General features: G+C 35.4%; 1 protein-coding gene across 1 annotated transcript in view; it reads right to left on the bottom strand.

Moving 5' to 3' along the window:
- LOC102801864 (uncharacterized) overlaps positions 1-11,628 on the bottom strand; it is a 51,476-nt gene extending 39,848 nt beyond the window's left edge. The window contains exon 1 of the mRNA XM_006816866.3: positions 11,431-11,628. Coding sequence (XP_006816929.1) covers positions 11,431-11,470 — 40 coding nt within the window. The 5' untranslated portion in view covers positions 11,471-11,628. The remainder of the gene's footprint in view (positions 1-11,430) is intronic.
- Between the last annotated feature and the right edge of the window lie 5,121 nt (positions 11,629-16,749).

The following is a 16,749-nucleotide window of genomic DNA, read 5'->3' on the forward strand; positions in this document are numbered from 1 at the left end:
TTGTTGGGCGAACTAACGAATTATAAATGACAGTGGGGAATAACATTTCAATAATTTCCATGGAATATTAGTACTTGTAGGTAAAATATACGTTTTCAAAATACTGTTTCCCAAAGTGTTGTTGATTTTGTGTTAATTGAATTTTTTTAACCATGATTTTTTAGCTGAGGACTTATGAAGCACAACATGCATTGTAAATTTCACAAAATAGAATTCTCTGTTTAAACTGTCTTTCTTTATAGCAGTCACGTTAAAATTATTTCAAGAGGGATGAGTTTTGGAGAATATAACCCTCTGGGGAGCAGCCCCTATCTTTAATGAGGAATCAATATTCTCATCCATTTGGGAAACGGCTGGTATCGCATGTCAGTGCGAGACAACTTAAGAGCAAACGAGACAAGATTGTCATTCACAAAACCGAAAAACAAGAAGCAAACTGAAGTTGCTGCATCTGTTTAGTTTTTTAAATGATTTTCATCTTCAATAATACGCTTATTTATATATAGTCACATATATCAGCGGGGACTTGTCCGGGAGTTCGAAAATTCGCACAAATTTTTTGTATATCAGATAATTTTGGTGTTTACAGTTAATATTTGTGTATGCCTGGCATGCTGTACAATCCAGTGATAAATTTATAATTTGATAGTGATTTCATCTTTCTCGTGTCAATTCTTGTCATTTCCTGGTGTTGAGGGGGAGTGTAACATACGTTGCTTCCTAGCATCAGACAGTGACATGACACTACATGACAGACTACCTTGAAGAATTTTTGAAGTCAGGATTAAAGTTTGTAACCGAAAAATTCTTGTGACTTTTAAATTATCTGAAAATTTGTCTTGACAATACTGTAAACAGTTCCTTGGAATTTTTGCATTTTGATAATTTTGTGGCATTTATGAAGAAATAATTTCACGAGTAACTGACGCTCGGTGTTGGAGAATCCTTGAGTAATTTCCACTGCTACAAGTTTGTTACCAACTCATGAAATTATGTCACTCAAAATTTAGGCAGTTCACAGTTTTCACTTCTTGTGACAATCTCAGATTAGATGAATTACTGTAATAGAATTAAAAACAAAATAAAAATACTTGAAACTTAAGCACGCTGAATTATTGATGCTTTGCCAAAGAGGAGTCAAATATGGTAACAAAGTAAACTGTTATTATGTACATGGGTAATCAACATAAATCGCATGCACCACTAATAGAGTATTGAACTAAGGTATACATGCATTGGAAATGCATTTATGATAGAGGAAATACAATACCAATTCAGTTATTAACCCTTTCAACAGCCACCATGTATGAAAATAATCTGTAAAATTTGATTCCATCAAGACGTATCATCAATGCGAATAATTTCCTATTTTGTCCAAAATTAAAATTAAAATTATAGGAAAATATAGAACAATTTGGTGCAAAATATTATAGCGTTAACAGTTTACGAATGAGAGAAAGTGCACTTTCTCCTAAAATTTTATTCTTTTAGCATTGCAATTATTGATAAGACATTAGAAGGAACAAATACTGACTGGCAGACTCGCTGGCATGGTATTTGGTACACTAGGCCACTTTTATTGCATTTTAAAGCAATTATTTATCGAGACACGAATAAGTCCCATCTGTATAAGGTATAAAATTTACTTAATTACACATTCACCCAGAAACCGATACTTTTTATCAATTCGATATGTTTTGTTGCCAATCTAGATTTTATTTTGTTCGAGCTATGGCTTTAAATAGACCACCATTCAGTTCAAACAGTATTTCACACAAAAGTAACAAAGAGCTTTTGACTCTTCGTGTTACCCTAGACAAGGGCCAATCAGAGGGACTTTTGTATCTAGCCCTGGCCAGGTCATTCAATTTCTTATTCCACGCATAGAGTTGATATTAGTTTTTCTCCAATGTTTTTCTAAATAGAGATTAGTAATTTTGGTTTAGATCAAAGTTTATTAGTCTTATTGCCCACAAGGCTCATTTTAACATTTAGAGATGAGTTTAAAAATGGATTAGGATTATTCTCAAATATACTAACAATCAGACAGACTAACTACATGTGTGAATACTGTTAGAAAATTTGAACTAAAAAGATTCATGACATGTGAACAAGTTTTGTTTTTTATCCTTTCCTTTCTTCCTGATGATGAACTGTTACTTCTGCAGCGCAGGTGAACACGTTATTTATGTGACCACCGCTGACATCTTTGCGAGTGTGACACTTACATACGATAACACAACGGCAATATATTTCCATAATGGTCGTAAAACATTTTCCCCCCATTTTAGATTATTATAAATGGAAAGCATCGATTTCACACTAAAAAAAAAAAAAGGTCTGCATATCAAGAACGCGGAGCAGGGAGCATTTGTGAAAATTCTCCCTTGGTGATAAGTTTCTAGCATCAGCTGTTAATATTCGTGAGTTTATCCAGCACTGTAAGGTCGCAAGTGACACACAATATGGTAAAAAAAGAGGCATTATTACAAAATCAAATAAATCATCCGTTGAAGTGAGGCTCTCAAAATGTGTCATTAATGCATATATGTTAGATGCATTTCTTTCTTTTTTTCCCTGCAGGCTAGTGTAGCAATCAGTTAACGTACAGCCACTGAAGAATACATGTACGAAAAAATAATATTTATGTTTTGTTTTATATTAAAAGAAGCAGGATCTATCCTTTTAAACTCCCTTTTTATTCTACGGCTCTACCATTAGAGGGAATAGGCATCAAAAGCCAACTGTTGCCCCTTTTAAAATTAATTTCTAGTACAAGACAGATAGTTCTTGCTAGATCAAATCGAGCACTTCTTATTTGTTTTTCAATTAGATATTTGTGGGATACGATTTTTACCGGCATTGCACTGTCTGGTTTGCAAAAGTTGAATTGGCCTTAACAATTATTTGGGGGAGGGTGGGAGGAAAGAATTGTACTTTTTTGGTTCTCCAACAATTTTTTCATCTTAGATATTTATTTTTGGGCATATGGTTCAACACTAATTTAGTCTTTAAAGATTTAACGAGAACAAACACTGTTGAGGGATGGTACAATCTCTTGGCAGTGATTTTGCTGCATGTTTTTTTTTTAAGAAAAGATTATCACTTTTTAAAAGGTGAAACGAGACAGAGCTATGATGATGGTTATAGATGTATTACGGTACAATGTTTTAACAGCTTGTGCAATAAATAGTGTCTTTACCTAGAGGCTAACTCAGCCAGCCTCATTTTGTTTTGGCAATGAAACGTCGCCAGTCATTGAGTTTTGACGGAAATGTAATTGTTGCTTTTCCAACAAATAATGCAACATTAAAGTTTTCCACCATTTTTGTAATCATTTATTAGTATTCGGGAAAATTAAACTGATCAAAAGTGCAAGCATAATTTCTGAAAACCCAACCAATTATTTAAATGTAGTCGAAATTTTAGAGTTTTCACGATTAATCATTAAATGATTAAAGTAATTAGTCTTGGGCAGATAAAAATACATTCAATACCGCCATGGTCCTGACAAACAACAGACAATTAATGACATGAACTGTCAATTAATTATACAGGTAATTAGCATATCAGATGACATCATAGATGAAAATATTATACCAGTAAATGTTCTGAAAGCATCAGGTAAATCCACAGACGGGAATTGACAGCCAGGTTTACAATGTTTGTACACATATGAATTTACATAAAAACATTAAATAGTATGTAGATCTCTTGGGTGAAAAAAAATTGTTGAATACTCGTAAATGGTTTTATTGAGGGGCGGGATCCGAACTGCGACATGCGTTTGTACTTCCCGACAATTGTTATGAACTTAGACAAAAAGACCATATTAAAGCAGATAAGAAGACAGACTAACCCACAAAGTATTCAAAGTGGTCACTGAAAGTAGGGTATTATAATTTTAAAACCAAAAATATTAATAAATTAATTGATTAATAATTAATCAGACTATGGAGAAGGTTCAGCAGAATTGAGTAAAAGCGACTGTCATGTTTTTTTTCCTGCACAAAAAAACTATCGTGCCAACACATCACACATAAATCCCTCATACATTTTGTATATACATATATCGTTCAGGTCTTTGAACTACGTCAGAATTTATAAATGTGTCAGACGAACCAGGTGTTTTTTAAAGACAAGTATTTAAAACACTACTTGAGGAAGAGAGTGCTATTATTGTGTTGGCTATCATCTCAACCAGTATACCTTACAACTGCCTTTATTCAATTAAACAGATCACTTTCAGGTCTTTTGCGGTTTTTTTATTCAATCCGTGTTTAATAGCGTAATTGGAGGAAAGGAAATCAACTTTCCCGAGATTCACCATTTTAATGTCCAAATGACACCAAAAAAATACATCACAAAATAACATTTATGCTGCAAATAAATGGCAGTAACCTGTTAGTAAAAATGCAAAAAAAAAATGTGCTTGTGTCGTGTACGTGTACCCAACATTTTTAATATTTCTCTAAGCTGGTCTACGATAATAATTTTCTCAGTAACTGTGTTTATTATTCGATTATAATTCCATATTGTATGGATTTTTACAAAGAGGTGGAATGTTTGTTTAAAACAGCATGTTTGGAACACATACATGTACAATAGCACATAATCCATCATTTGATAATAACAGGAATTCCAGAAGTAACCAATCGCTCTGAAGCTTCAAGTCAACATTAAAATTTGAATTAAAATTACCATTAATTAATTTTGAATTAATATAATTATTAAATCTTCCGCAGGAATAATTTTCTACAATTCCTAATAGAAATGATTAAAAACAACAATTGCATGACTCGCTCCCATTGATAATTAATTACTTCCTGTGTGGTGCAAATGATATGAAAACAAGAACCAACAGTCATCAATTTCATGCCCAATTAAACAACCAAGGAGATAGGGTCCTCCCTCCTGTAAGTATTTAAAAAAAAAAACAGGCGGATGCAGCATTTATGTGACCTTAAAGTAGTTGCCAATATAGGGAAGAGCCATACAAGTCTGCTTGCTACGGAACCAGCCCGGGCCGTGCCGTGGTGACGTCAACGATGTTCAACAGCTCTAAAACGTTGACATTCCCACAATGGCGATCCAATTTGCATAAGAAATGAACACCCGATGATTGACAGCAGACTGGATGATTGATTGACGAACAAACGCTGGCTTGTATTCAATACCCTGGCTGGGCTTCATTCACAGTGTTGTGCTTTCACTTACATTCAATATAAATGAAGCAGAAACTTCTGCATGTTCTCAAAGCTTTTATATTTGTTTGGTATCATTTTTTTTTTTTTTTACAGTACAGGTATGATTGACAGCTACATAATTGATGCCATGCAAGTTACAAAAACGACATTAGTTGCCAAACAGTTTCTTATTTTTTTTAATATTCAGGAATAATTTAAGGATATTTTGTAAACAATTAATCTTTGTCTTTATCAAAGAAGGCTTTTTCTTTCTGAACTTACTTCAATTTTGTTTCAAAACCTATTTGTATAGCGTTCTATGTTATTAACAATCATCTAACATATACAGGAAAATGTATGCTGTCACATATCCAGCATGGGAAAGAGGGGTGTTGTTCTACTTTAGGTAGTAAAATTATTTTAACTCAGAGATTTTGGAAAAGTAGGTGGCTGAACCTGTCATTTGGGAATATGAACAGCCGACTAAATTATCCACCTGTTGCCGTTTCTGATTGCCCCAGTTTTAAATTTTTCACATGTTTATGTATTTTTCTATAATTTGTTTATTAATTTGAACTAAATGGATATAAATTACAACAGTCTAAGATTTTTTTTTTTTTAAATTATGCATTTACTATGCAAAGGGGGACAAAAGTTGACTTTGGCAGCGAGCTCCTGGACGTTATTTTTCTTGGAACAATCACAGTTGAAGTGTGAAAATCATTCATTCTTATCTGTTTTGTGATTCTTAAAAATGAAGTTTAAAGTCTGTCGAAATCAAACAAAAATTGACATGTATTTGGAAACCTCTGTAGAAAAATTTAAACCAAAAAATGTCCAGGAAAACAGGAGTAAACACCAAAATGGCCACCAGTCAGCCATCATGAAACAAATTGTGTACTAACCTTGAGTGGTATTAATACATAGTTTTAAATGAAATCAACCCAGGCATGCCAGAGAAATGATTGATGACATGTTAAAATGTTTTTGATGACCCTAGCTTACAAAATATCTGTTTTGTAGCCTACATTAGTGTTTCTATAGGCCTTATGCATGGACCCCCCTCCCCTTCTCCAAGGTCACACATTCTGACACTGTTAAGGACATTATTAAGGACACTTATATTATTATGGCTATGATTTATAAACATCAATGACAACTACATGCAGTTTTAGGGACATACTGAATTTGCCTAAATAAAAAAAATTACCACGACCATGTGTGACTTTTAGGGATTGTCAGTAAAACAAATAAGGCACAGCTTGTGTATGTTACGTCAGTAGTAATACAGCACCATTCATAGTGTACATTACTACAAACGACAGACAAGCATGGCATGGTGCGTAAAAACTCGACTCAAAAGTAAATCATTGAACAGCCAAACATTTTTGTTGAATTGAAGTTTTCATTCACCTGGCATGTGCATGAACCTGAACTCGAGGTGCATTCACTGTTTTGACATCATTCCACATCTCGTCCACAACCATAATGCAATAGAAATCATCGTAAACTCGTCAGTGAGTGATATGTTGCATCAATTGAATGACAAAAAGCAAATAAAAATTGGGGGTACCCAAACTTATGCTTTGCGATTACTCTATAACATTAAAAAGTACTCTTGTGGACTTCTGAATTGAAAATAGGTCATAAAATTAATAAGTTTTTTTCCTTCAAACTTTCAAACAGCTAATCACAGGGAATAAGGTTTAATTCAAAGTATGTTTGTTTCATACATGTAAATAATACACACCCACCCACCCAACCAACCATCCTTTTGCTGAACCGAACACTGTAACATTCACAAAATAAATTATTTCTAAGCTTAATTTTTCCTGCCATTTTGTACAGACTACAAATTAGTTTTCAAGGGGTAGCCAGATTTATTCCTATGAGCACTAAGTTTTCTATGCTAAGCACAAATATGGCTATGCCAGAAAAAGTGGCCACTTTGTACAAAACTGGGTCAAACGGTGAACTTTAGGGACACACCCAAGACTGGTGACCACTAATTTTATTATGATATTGAAATAGACTGTTCTCAAAAGTTCATGCATTAAAGATTCTGAATGGTCTACTTCATTTTTACTGACATTCCTTAATAATTAAAGACATCTGTGGTATTTCATATTGCAGAAGAATACTGTGGTCAATATCTAAGGAACCTTCAATATTAATCAAATGTTATTTTTGTTATTTATCTTATTTTATGTTATTTATTTATAATTATTATTATAATTTTTTTGGTGGCACATTCAGTGACTGATCATGGAAGCCACAAAAACAAAACCAGTAACCAATCAAATGGCTTGACACACCTGCATGGAAAAATGTATAATTTTTATAATATAATGTCTTTATTGCAATCAAAGGCCTGTGGTCCAAAATACTAATAATAATGTCACACACTGTGTTTATAAATTTCATAAAGTAATTTTAGGGAATGAAAAAGAAAGGCTGCAAGGGATTTCAATTCATTTCTGTCTTCTGACATTAAAATGTACAAATGAAATCCCACTTGAAAGATATTTTTTAATTGGCCAAGAAATCTGCTCAGGTATCAAGAGTTGAACAAGAATTGTAAATTGAGTTAACAAAAGGCCATAAGGTTTCAAAGTCAGGACAAATATATTCCTGCAAGTAATTAAATCAAAACTTTCATAAAAAGAATATTTTATTCACATCTACTCATGTTCTAAAGCTTGCACTGTTAAACTGACAAAGTGACCTAGATTTATAGCACAGAGGTCAAGAATTTCAAAAGCCATTGAACTTTAATACTCAAGTTCAAGTTCACTGGTGAAAGGTCAACAATAGGTACACTTGAACAGTAATAATACTACAGTATGTAACAGTATTTTGACAGCGCATTCACGTCTTTTATTTGAAAGGATGCTGCATACCCAAATTTTTTCTTTTCTGGTGGAAACATTTGTACTGAAAACGAACTAATTTTCACAAGAAATTCACAAATTCTGCAAGTCAAGATAGAAATGTAAGACAAAATTTAAGAATAGGAGTGAAGATTAGACAAGGGTCTTTCGCATTGTATTTTTAATCCAAAAAGAAAATCAACTGAAAATTTTCTAATACACAACCCCTCACTTAAAACAAAGGATCACAGTGATTTTCACCAGGGTCCTAGGGAGTCACAGCTACTTTCATTAAATGTTATCTTCTCCTATCAAAATTATCAAAAGACAAACATTTTTAGCAGCCAAAATTTACTGATTTACACAATGTTCTCTTGACAAACAATCAGCCAGGGGATTGTTCAAGAATTATTTACATAGCATGCATCATTAGATTCTGAACCACTTGTTGTCAAGTGCAAGTACATCAAATTATTAACCTTGAAAGAAATATAATGACCCAATTATTATAAACAAATCAGTACTGAAAAATCACAGACATATAAACAAACCGTTCACAGAGTTCTATACCATGATGCTTTGTTCTACACACAAGCAGCCGGCAGTCAGTGCATAATTGTTTAATAGATCTGAATGGTTCCACCACCTGTCAAAACACTCCAGTCACATTTAATTTAATTTTTTTTTTTATTCAGCACTAAGACACTTAAATAACATTAAAATAGTATTCAAGGACTGCTTTAACAAATTGCAAATACAGAAGGATTTACGATTTTAACTACGGTAACGGGAATTGGAAGTGAATATTTGTCTACGCAATATGGTAAAGATATCCCCCAGTATTGAATAATAAAACTATGATTCATTATCATGCAATGAGAGTCAAAAACATTTTTTTTTCCCACCAAGAATATTGTTTGTGCTTAATAAATATAACTCAAACAAAAACAAGATTATTATTTGCATATCTACAAATTGTAGAAATTGAAAAGTATTTACGATATATTTACATCCAAAATGTCAATCAATGATATATTAATAGCAACCAGTATAAAAATTAATCTTGAAATATTAAGCCAAATAATACCCAAAAAAAAATTTAAATGTTTTCAACAATCCATGAAACATGTACTGGGCTCCAGCATAAGGTCAAATAATGTATTTAATTTATTTTTATTTAAGCTCTCAGATCTGCTGAAGATGATTGACACCTGATTTTGTGATTGACAACTTTACATTTGAATACATTTTTGTTTTTGTTCGTGCAAATGTGGCATTACATGGGAAAAAAAGCACAGATGCAGCCGAAGTATCAACTGCCTTTTTTTTTGTTCATTTTTTATTAAAGTGGGATTGATTGACAGGTGCATTGGTGATTGATTGGCATACATTGTTTGAATAATAATTGTGCCAGGCACTGCCATGGAGAGGAAAATTGACATGAAAAGCAACGCCTAAGACAGATGGCTTTTACTTATTAAACCAGCCATACACAGTAGCCAATAGCTCATTTTACTAATTACGAAGCTATCCATCAGCCTGTACAGTCCTGATAGGGATCAAATATACTCAGTTTCTCAGTCTAATACCATAAAAGGAAAGCTTTTTTTTTCAAAAAGCGCCTGTCAGTCTGTGTTGTCGCATAAATAAATCATCCCTTCAGCAGAACTGATGAGGTTGACTGATACCTTAATACAATGTTGCGAAACCTGGAATTTACTACCTATCTGATTCTCAATAGTTTTTGCAATGACGACGACCCATTTGGGAGGAGGGTCAGTTAGTATAGTTGGTTTTGTATTTTAACAGAAAGAAAAAAAAAGAGCAAATAGTTTAACCAATGAAAAAAATCAATCATTCAAGATGTTTACAATGGGACCATTACTGACCAAGGATGCTATCTGGACACGACCTCAAGTACCCCCTCACCCTCCAGACGATGACCTGAAGAATATCAATCTGAAGTGTGTCAATTGTCAAAAAAAAAAGTAAAATAATTTGTTTTTTTTACACATCCTGCCAATGAAAAATCTGTGACCCTATCCTTTTAAACTAAAGAAAGGTCAATCTTTTTTTTTAACAGGATGAACTTATCATGAGCCATCAATCAAGAAAGGAAAGGACAGTTCTCCAAGACGCAGTGTAAATAATTCAGTTTTAAAAAAGTCAGTAAACAAGATATACGAGCAGGAAGTTTCACAAAATAGAAAACATTCATTTTGGGTACCCAGAATAATGATACACAGACTTGACACCAAGGGTCAAAAACATCAGAGGTACATGGTGAATATTAGAGTAGCCACTATGATAAATGTCATTTGCAGCCTGTACAGAGGGCAGACAGGTCAGAATAAATTGTCAGTGATTTAAATAATATCAGCCCAATGACAAACGTAGGCTCCATCTTCTTTGGAGCATGTGATTGAATTGACATGTCACGTAAAGTCAGTCCCAGCCTTTCACATATTTACTACTGGAAGACAAAAAACGGAATTCAAGTTTTTTTTTCAAATATATTCCTGAAACAGGGCCACTGGAAAGATAGGTGGGAGCATGAAACTGTCACATTTAACGAGCAAGCCATTTGTCAAACTGGCAGGCCTTGCATCCATAAATGCTAGCTTCGTCAATAGCCATCAATCACACGCAGTTCGCCACATCAATCTATCAGTGGTGATGTGACGGCTCTCATGAAACGTCATTTGTTTTACAGGCAGATGTCTGACTGACTGCCCCTGGAAAATTCCGCCCAGTTGCTGCGTCAGACAAAGGAATTCTCGATTCCCCGCTTCCCCCCGCCGATGAGACCCAGTTTTAGGGACCACGTGAAGTTCACCTTCAAGAACCCTATACAGACTCACAGGCGAGCGCTCTGTTTACATGTAAATCACCCCTTTACTTCCGCGTCTGAACATCAAAGGGCACCGACGAAAATCGAATTTTCCCCGGGTTAAATGAACATAAGGTACTCAATTTGTTTTCCCTATGGTCACCTATGAAAAGGTCAAGAAATAAAGCTTTGAAATAATACAAGTTACAAGAATATGGGGTAAGGGTGAGGATTCTGTTGAAGTAACTAGATCGTGCGGCTTGTAACTACTAAAACGAGGTCTATTCCATTTTTACGACTCGCCAAAAACAACGGATTTCCCCTTGTCATCTTCGAAATAACACGTATACGAGACACTGGTGTACACATGCCTGTAACAAACCGCCGAATCACATGGTGTGGGAAGCAATTCGGAGACACTTTGCCGGGACAGAAGACAATGCGACGAATGATCTCAGTGGTAGTAAAGTGGCAAAGTTGTCACACACACAAACACAAAACAAGCAAGACACGATCGGACGATTTGGGGATCGTGGGTACTTACTTTTCAAACGTTTTGGACTCTGCTGTTTACGTCGAGGCATTATTAGGATCAGGCCATTGGTAATCGCCGGTGATTATAAAACCTATAGTTCACGGATCAAGTTGAGCGGTCACAAATGGTAACTGTTGAGAAACAAACGTCTGGTCTCGACCACAACCATTATGGCGGACAGAAGCATCACGGGAAAGAAGAGCGCTGAAAATCCGTCGTTTCAATCGTTGAGGGCGTGGCGTGGTGAGCATTCTCTTTCATGCCCATGGTACATATTTTGAGTTTACCAGTTTGACAAAAAAGGGATAAGATGCGGGTACAATGAAAACAATAATTCTCACGTACGCTTCAGATGAACACACATTATTATAAGTACCAAAATATAAGCGATAATTGTAATGTGTCTTGTAACGCAACGTATTCGCGACAACGTACTCAGCACATTCAACACTTAATTATAACCAAGAAGTTGTATAAATGCTCTTAAATCAGGATGGTATTTGTGTAGGTTCAATTCACAGATGCCCATAAGTGCGACATGTTGGTACACGACAACATGGTGATTTACAGTGCATATTGCCATGCTACAACAGCACTTTCAAATTTGCAAGTTCCCATCGGGTAGTAGAAAGCCTGAGGCTGGACAAAATTTACGTGCACTCATTATTAACATTAATAAGGTAATATTTTGGCTATTCACCAACTTCAATTCAAATTTATTTGTTTTTATAGAACTCATCTTGTCATGTATTTGATTTGGAAATGATAGTTACATTATATTTGCAGACACATTATTTACCAATGGAACCGTTGAATATTTAGTTCTCGTTCAATTTTCGAACTGCGCGAAAGCGCGCAAGTTTACCTATAAACGCCACAATAGATAGTGTTTAGTAGTTGGAACCAATCTTCACCCACATTATTGTATTGTCTTTATTACGTTTAATTGTAATGTAATGTAAAAAATGTGAAGAAAAATGTTGAGCGCCGTATCTCGTAACAGCGGATACAAACATTGATACGCTGATTTACATTTTTGCATTCACCCATTTGACGTAAAACTTGTTCTTGAAACATCGGTTTATACTAATATCAGAATGATTATCAAATAATCTACCATCATATTATTTATAGTTCACAACGTGTGCTAGGTGCAACCCAATATCAAGAGTTTTGTCGTAATACGTAACCACCAAAAATATGTTTATCAACGGAATTATTAATGCAACAGCATTTGTAATTTTCATCGTACAATTAGTACCTAAAAATGGAACAGTCTGATATATCGAGAAAATCGTTGTTGAATCCAACAATTATTTTCGCAAAATATGAACAGCGGTGCTAGTGAAAATTATGAAACCTTGTCAAGTTGAATATCAAGAGATTGGCCATCAGTTTATTGCTTTTTGTTATATCACCTAGCTAATTTCTTGAATCTGTTTAGTGGATGTGTTTGGCGGATGTAGGTGTGTAGGTCACTGTCCGAAAATTCATTTGTTAGTTCATGTATTTTTCAACCACATTTTCTATAACTCATCAGTTTCTATGCGGTTCACCCCTCGTTTGCGCAATTTATATTTATTTTTCAAGAATGTTTCATCGGAATCGCAACAGACTGCAATTAAGTCTATTTGCGACAATGTTGTTGGCATTTGATGTAGCTTGCTACGAGACAATGTAATAAACGTACACTGTATAAACAAAACAATAGTTTTCTGGAATCTAAGTGATTAAGCTCCCGATTTTTTTAAGCAACCTGCTACCTGGACATAATTCTGTCCTAGTGTGCAGTCGTTTGAAGTAATCAGTGTCACAGTGATGGTCAAGATGGCAAACACGGAACTCAGTAACACTACTAAAACTATATAAAATTCAATGTATCCATCATAAATGTACGAGGAATTCTTATCACAGTCTGGACCCTCTCTTATTTTACTGCGTGTTAACAAACTTCAAAATAAGGAAAAGAAAGCCAGAAATGCTATTCGTTTTCGATCTACATATTAATGTAATCTTTAGTAAACTCATCATGAGTTTTAGTAAATACCACTAGCGGATCCAGACATTCGGTAAGGGGGGCGCTCCTATTGACGTGGCCGAAGTTGACCTCCGGTGGGCTGGGTTTGTCAATTGATTTGTCATTTTTTTCTTGGCACGGCGCGCCTCCCCATAAATCCGCGCGTGAATACTGGCAGAAGGAACGTAGTTTATATAGTTGTGGCTGGAATACGCTACTCATTCTAGAAATCCCATAAGGTAGGCCCGACCCAGTGTAAAACCCATATTATAGATTGGAGATATTTATTCCACGGGCACATCTTACTCTTTAAACACACGTCCCTTTCAATAGAACCAACATATTAGGTTGATAATATTATTTATACCGTTGACTGAACAGCCCGGTGTTGATGTCGATCCTTGGTGCGAGACGAGCACAAGACGCTTAACACCACTCACTACTCTCAGATGATAGATAGCTCAGGTTGCTAGGCGACAACCTCTAGTCTACGACTGAACATCGATGGTCAATGCCTCTCCGGGCCCGTGGTAGTCCAAATGCCATGCGATTTGACCCCGGATTTGACCAGAGGGCCAGATATATGTAAATATATATTATATATGATCATTGAGGTATTATACTATGGGTAGTATAGTTTTTCGAGCACCGTGATCAGGGAAATAATCCACACTCAATACCAAAGTGCAACATATCGCTGATCTTATAACTGAATGCTGTAAACAGAAGACTGCCGCACGACCCTTTTAATAATGGCCTAATATTACGGACGCTTTTCTGTATTTTCTCACACCACTGTTGAATTAGTTTGAAGATCTAACTAGATTGTTATCGCTGGTTCATGATTATCTGGGTCATCATATGTTTTAGTTGAGTGCGTCTATAGTTCACCGTAGACCCAATCGTCTTTCACCCATGTGTATTGCGATTGCATGTCATGCTTGGGTTGTTTATACTCACTATATTACATTATGTACAAATACGTACGTATGGCACACTGTTCAACGAATGTAACATACTGACCACACACCATGACAGTGATGGACGGATTATACATGCAATTGCCTTATTGAAAAAGTTTACGTCACTCTTCGTTAAACTCTGTATCGATACACATTCTCCGAGCTCACATAATATTCAGACAACAAGTATAATTTCAATAAGTCACTGCAAACTTATTCAATGCTAATAATGTCCGACAACTAACGACCACTGAACACAACTGTGACTGTCGGGAAACCCGCACCACGGCGGAGTGGGTTTGCAAACGTTGAACACCGATGGAAATTAATCAGTGTGCTCAATTCCACAAATTATCGTAATGTCCTGAGCTGTATTATTTACCACTTTTGCTAATATTTTCCTAGATACTGGGATTTTTTCTTTTGAATCGTGAAACTTAGTTGCAGTTTGTTCATTTTCTAATCTGTATCTTTTTCACACATCAATATTTCAATATCCTTCTCACACACCATTGTATCAGTATCTTTATCACACACCGATGTCTCGGTTTCTTTCTCACACACCACTGTCTCAGATTCATTCTCACACACCACTGTCTCAGGTTCTTTCTCACACACCACTGTATCAGTATTTTTGTCACACACCACTGTCTCCAGTTCTTTCTCACACATCACTGTCTCAGTATCCTTCTCACACTCCACTGTACACTTGTAAGCCACCATATATAACTGATAGTTACATGTATCGAACACAAGTAAGCCACCATACATAACTGAGAGTTACATGTATCGAACACTTGTAAGCCACCTTACATAACTGAGTTACATGTATTGAACACTTGTAAGCCACCATACATATCTGAGTTACATGTATCGAACACTTGTAAGCCACCATATATAACTGAGTTACATGTATCGAACACTTGTAAGCCACCATATATAACTGAGTTACATGTATCGAACACTTGTAAGCCATCATAAATAATTGAGAGTTACATGTATCGAACACTTGTAAGCCACCATACATAACTGAGTTACATGTATCGAACACTTGTAAGCCACCATACATATCTGAGTTACATGTATCGAACACTTGTAAGCCACCATACATAACTGAGTTACATGTATCGAACACTTGTAAGCCACCATACATAACTGAGTTACATGTATCGAACACTTGTAAGCCACCATATATAACTGAGTTACATGTATCGAACACTTGTAAGCCACCATATATAACTGAGTTACATGTATCGAACACTTGTAAGCCATCATAAATAACTGAGAATTACATGTAAGCATACATATAATAGTGTAAATGCCGATCATCGGCCTTCATTTACATTCAAATATTTAATAGTGATTATACCCTCTGTACCATTTAAAAGCTGAACATTTTCTACCCCGTACCCATAATGCGCGCGCTTGTTTTTGCGTGACATAGCAACTGCGGCTGCCAAGTATTCAAAATGAGGCGCTTGCTAATTGGATAATGTGGTACTATCTCATTAATATTAACGATGATGTCACGACAACATTTCTGGATTGGTCAATTTGAATACTAACATCCATTTTGTTTTATGGAAATGTATATGTAAAATGTAACGACCACAGTATTGTGTCCTTCACTGTATACTGTATATACACATATGATTTATATCAATTTGTCGCTGTGCCCTTCACAAATACACGACAAAATGTACATTGTAAAAAGAAAGTTCCGGTTGACATTTGTCTTTTAATAGTTATCCCCCCCCCACTCCCAGTGGACGAGAGGGCAAATATATTATGTATATTTATTTTAAGAGGAAATGCTGCTCATCGTTTACACCGTTAGCGTTGCTTCTACGAGCTCAAGTTGCGAAATTTTGCAAATATTCTACCTACGTCAGCTGCCCTGTCGCGAGTTGCAATCATGCTTATGCCAAAAATCGAATCTGCTGAATATTACGTGGCGTGATTATGGGGGGGGGGGGTCGCATCATCACAGTAAAACGAGTATTTGAAAATAAATTTGAAAATCTTTTTTTGATGAGCGGAAACATTTTTTTCAAATACACCTGGATACACGTTGAGTTTAGTGTAGACCCCCGCGGTGTGTCTGTGCGTTACGTCGTGTCTGCGTTCGTGCGTGCCTCAATAAAGCGTTACACAGATCATGTAAACTTCTCTATGTAACCTCCAGATGTAACCCAGTTGGCAATTGTCTAGAATTCACATTTGAGATAAATATGCTGACATCTTTTGTAATTTTATTGACACCAGCTGTACGGGACAATCAATCAGACAGCTGATTATAAGATAGAACACAGGATTCTATGATGATATAGCCATGATATAACTAAGTGG

Source organism: Saccoglossus kowalevskii, chromosome 6 (assembly GCF_978046115.1).
Source record: "Saccoglossus kowalevskii chromosome 6, keSacKowa6.1, whole genome shotgun sequence".
NCBI lineage: Eukaryota > Metazoa > Hemichordata > Enteropneusta > Harrimaniidae > Saccoglossus > Saccoglossus kowalevskii.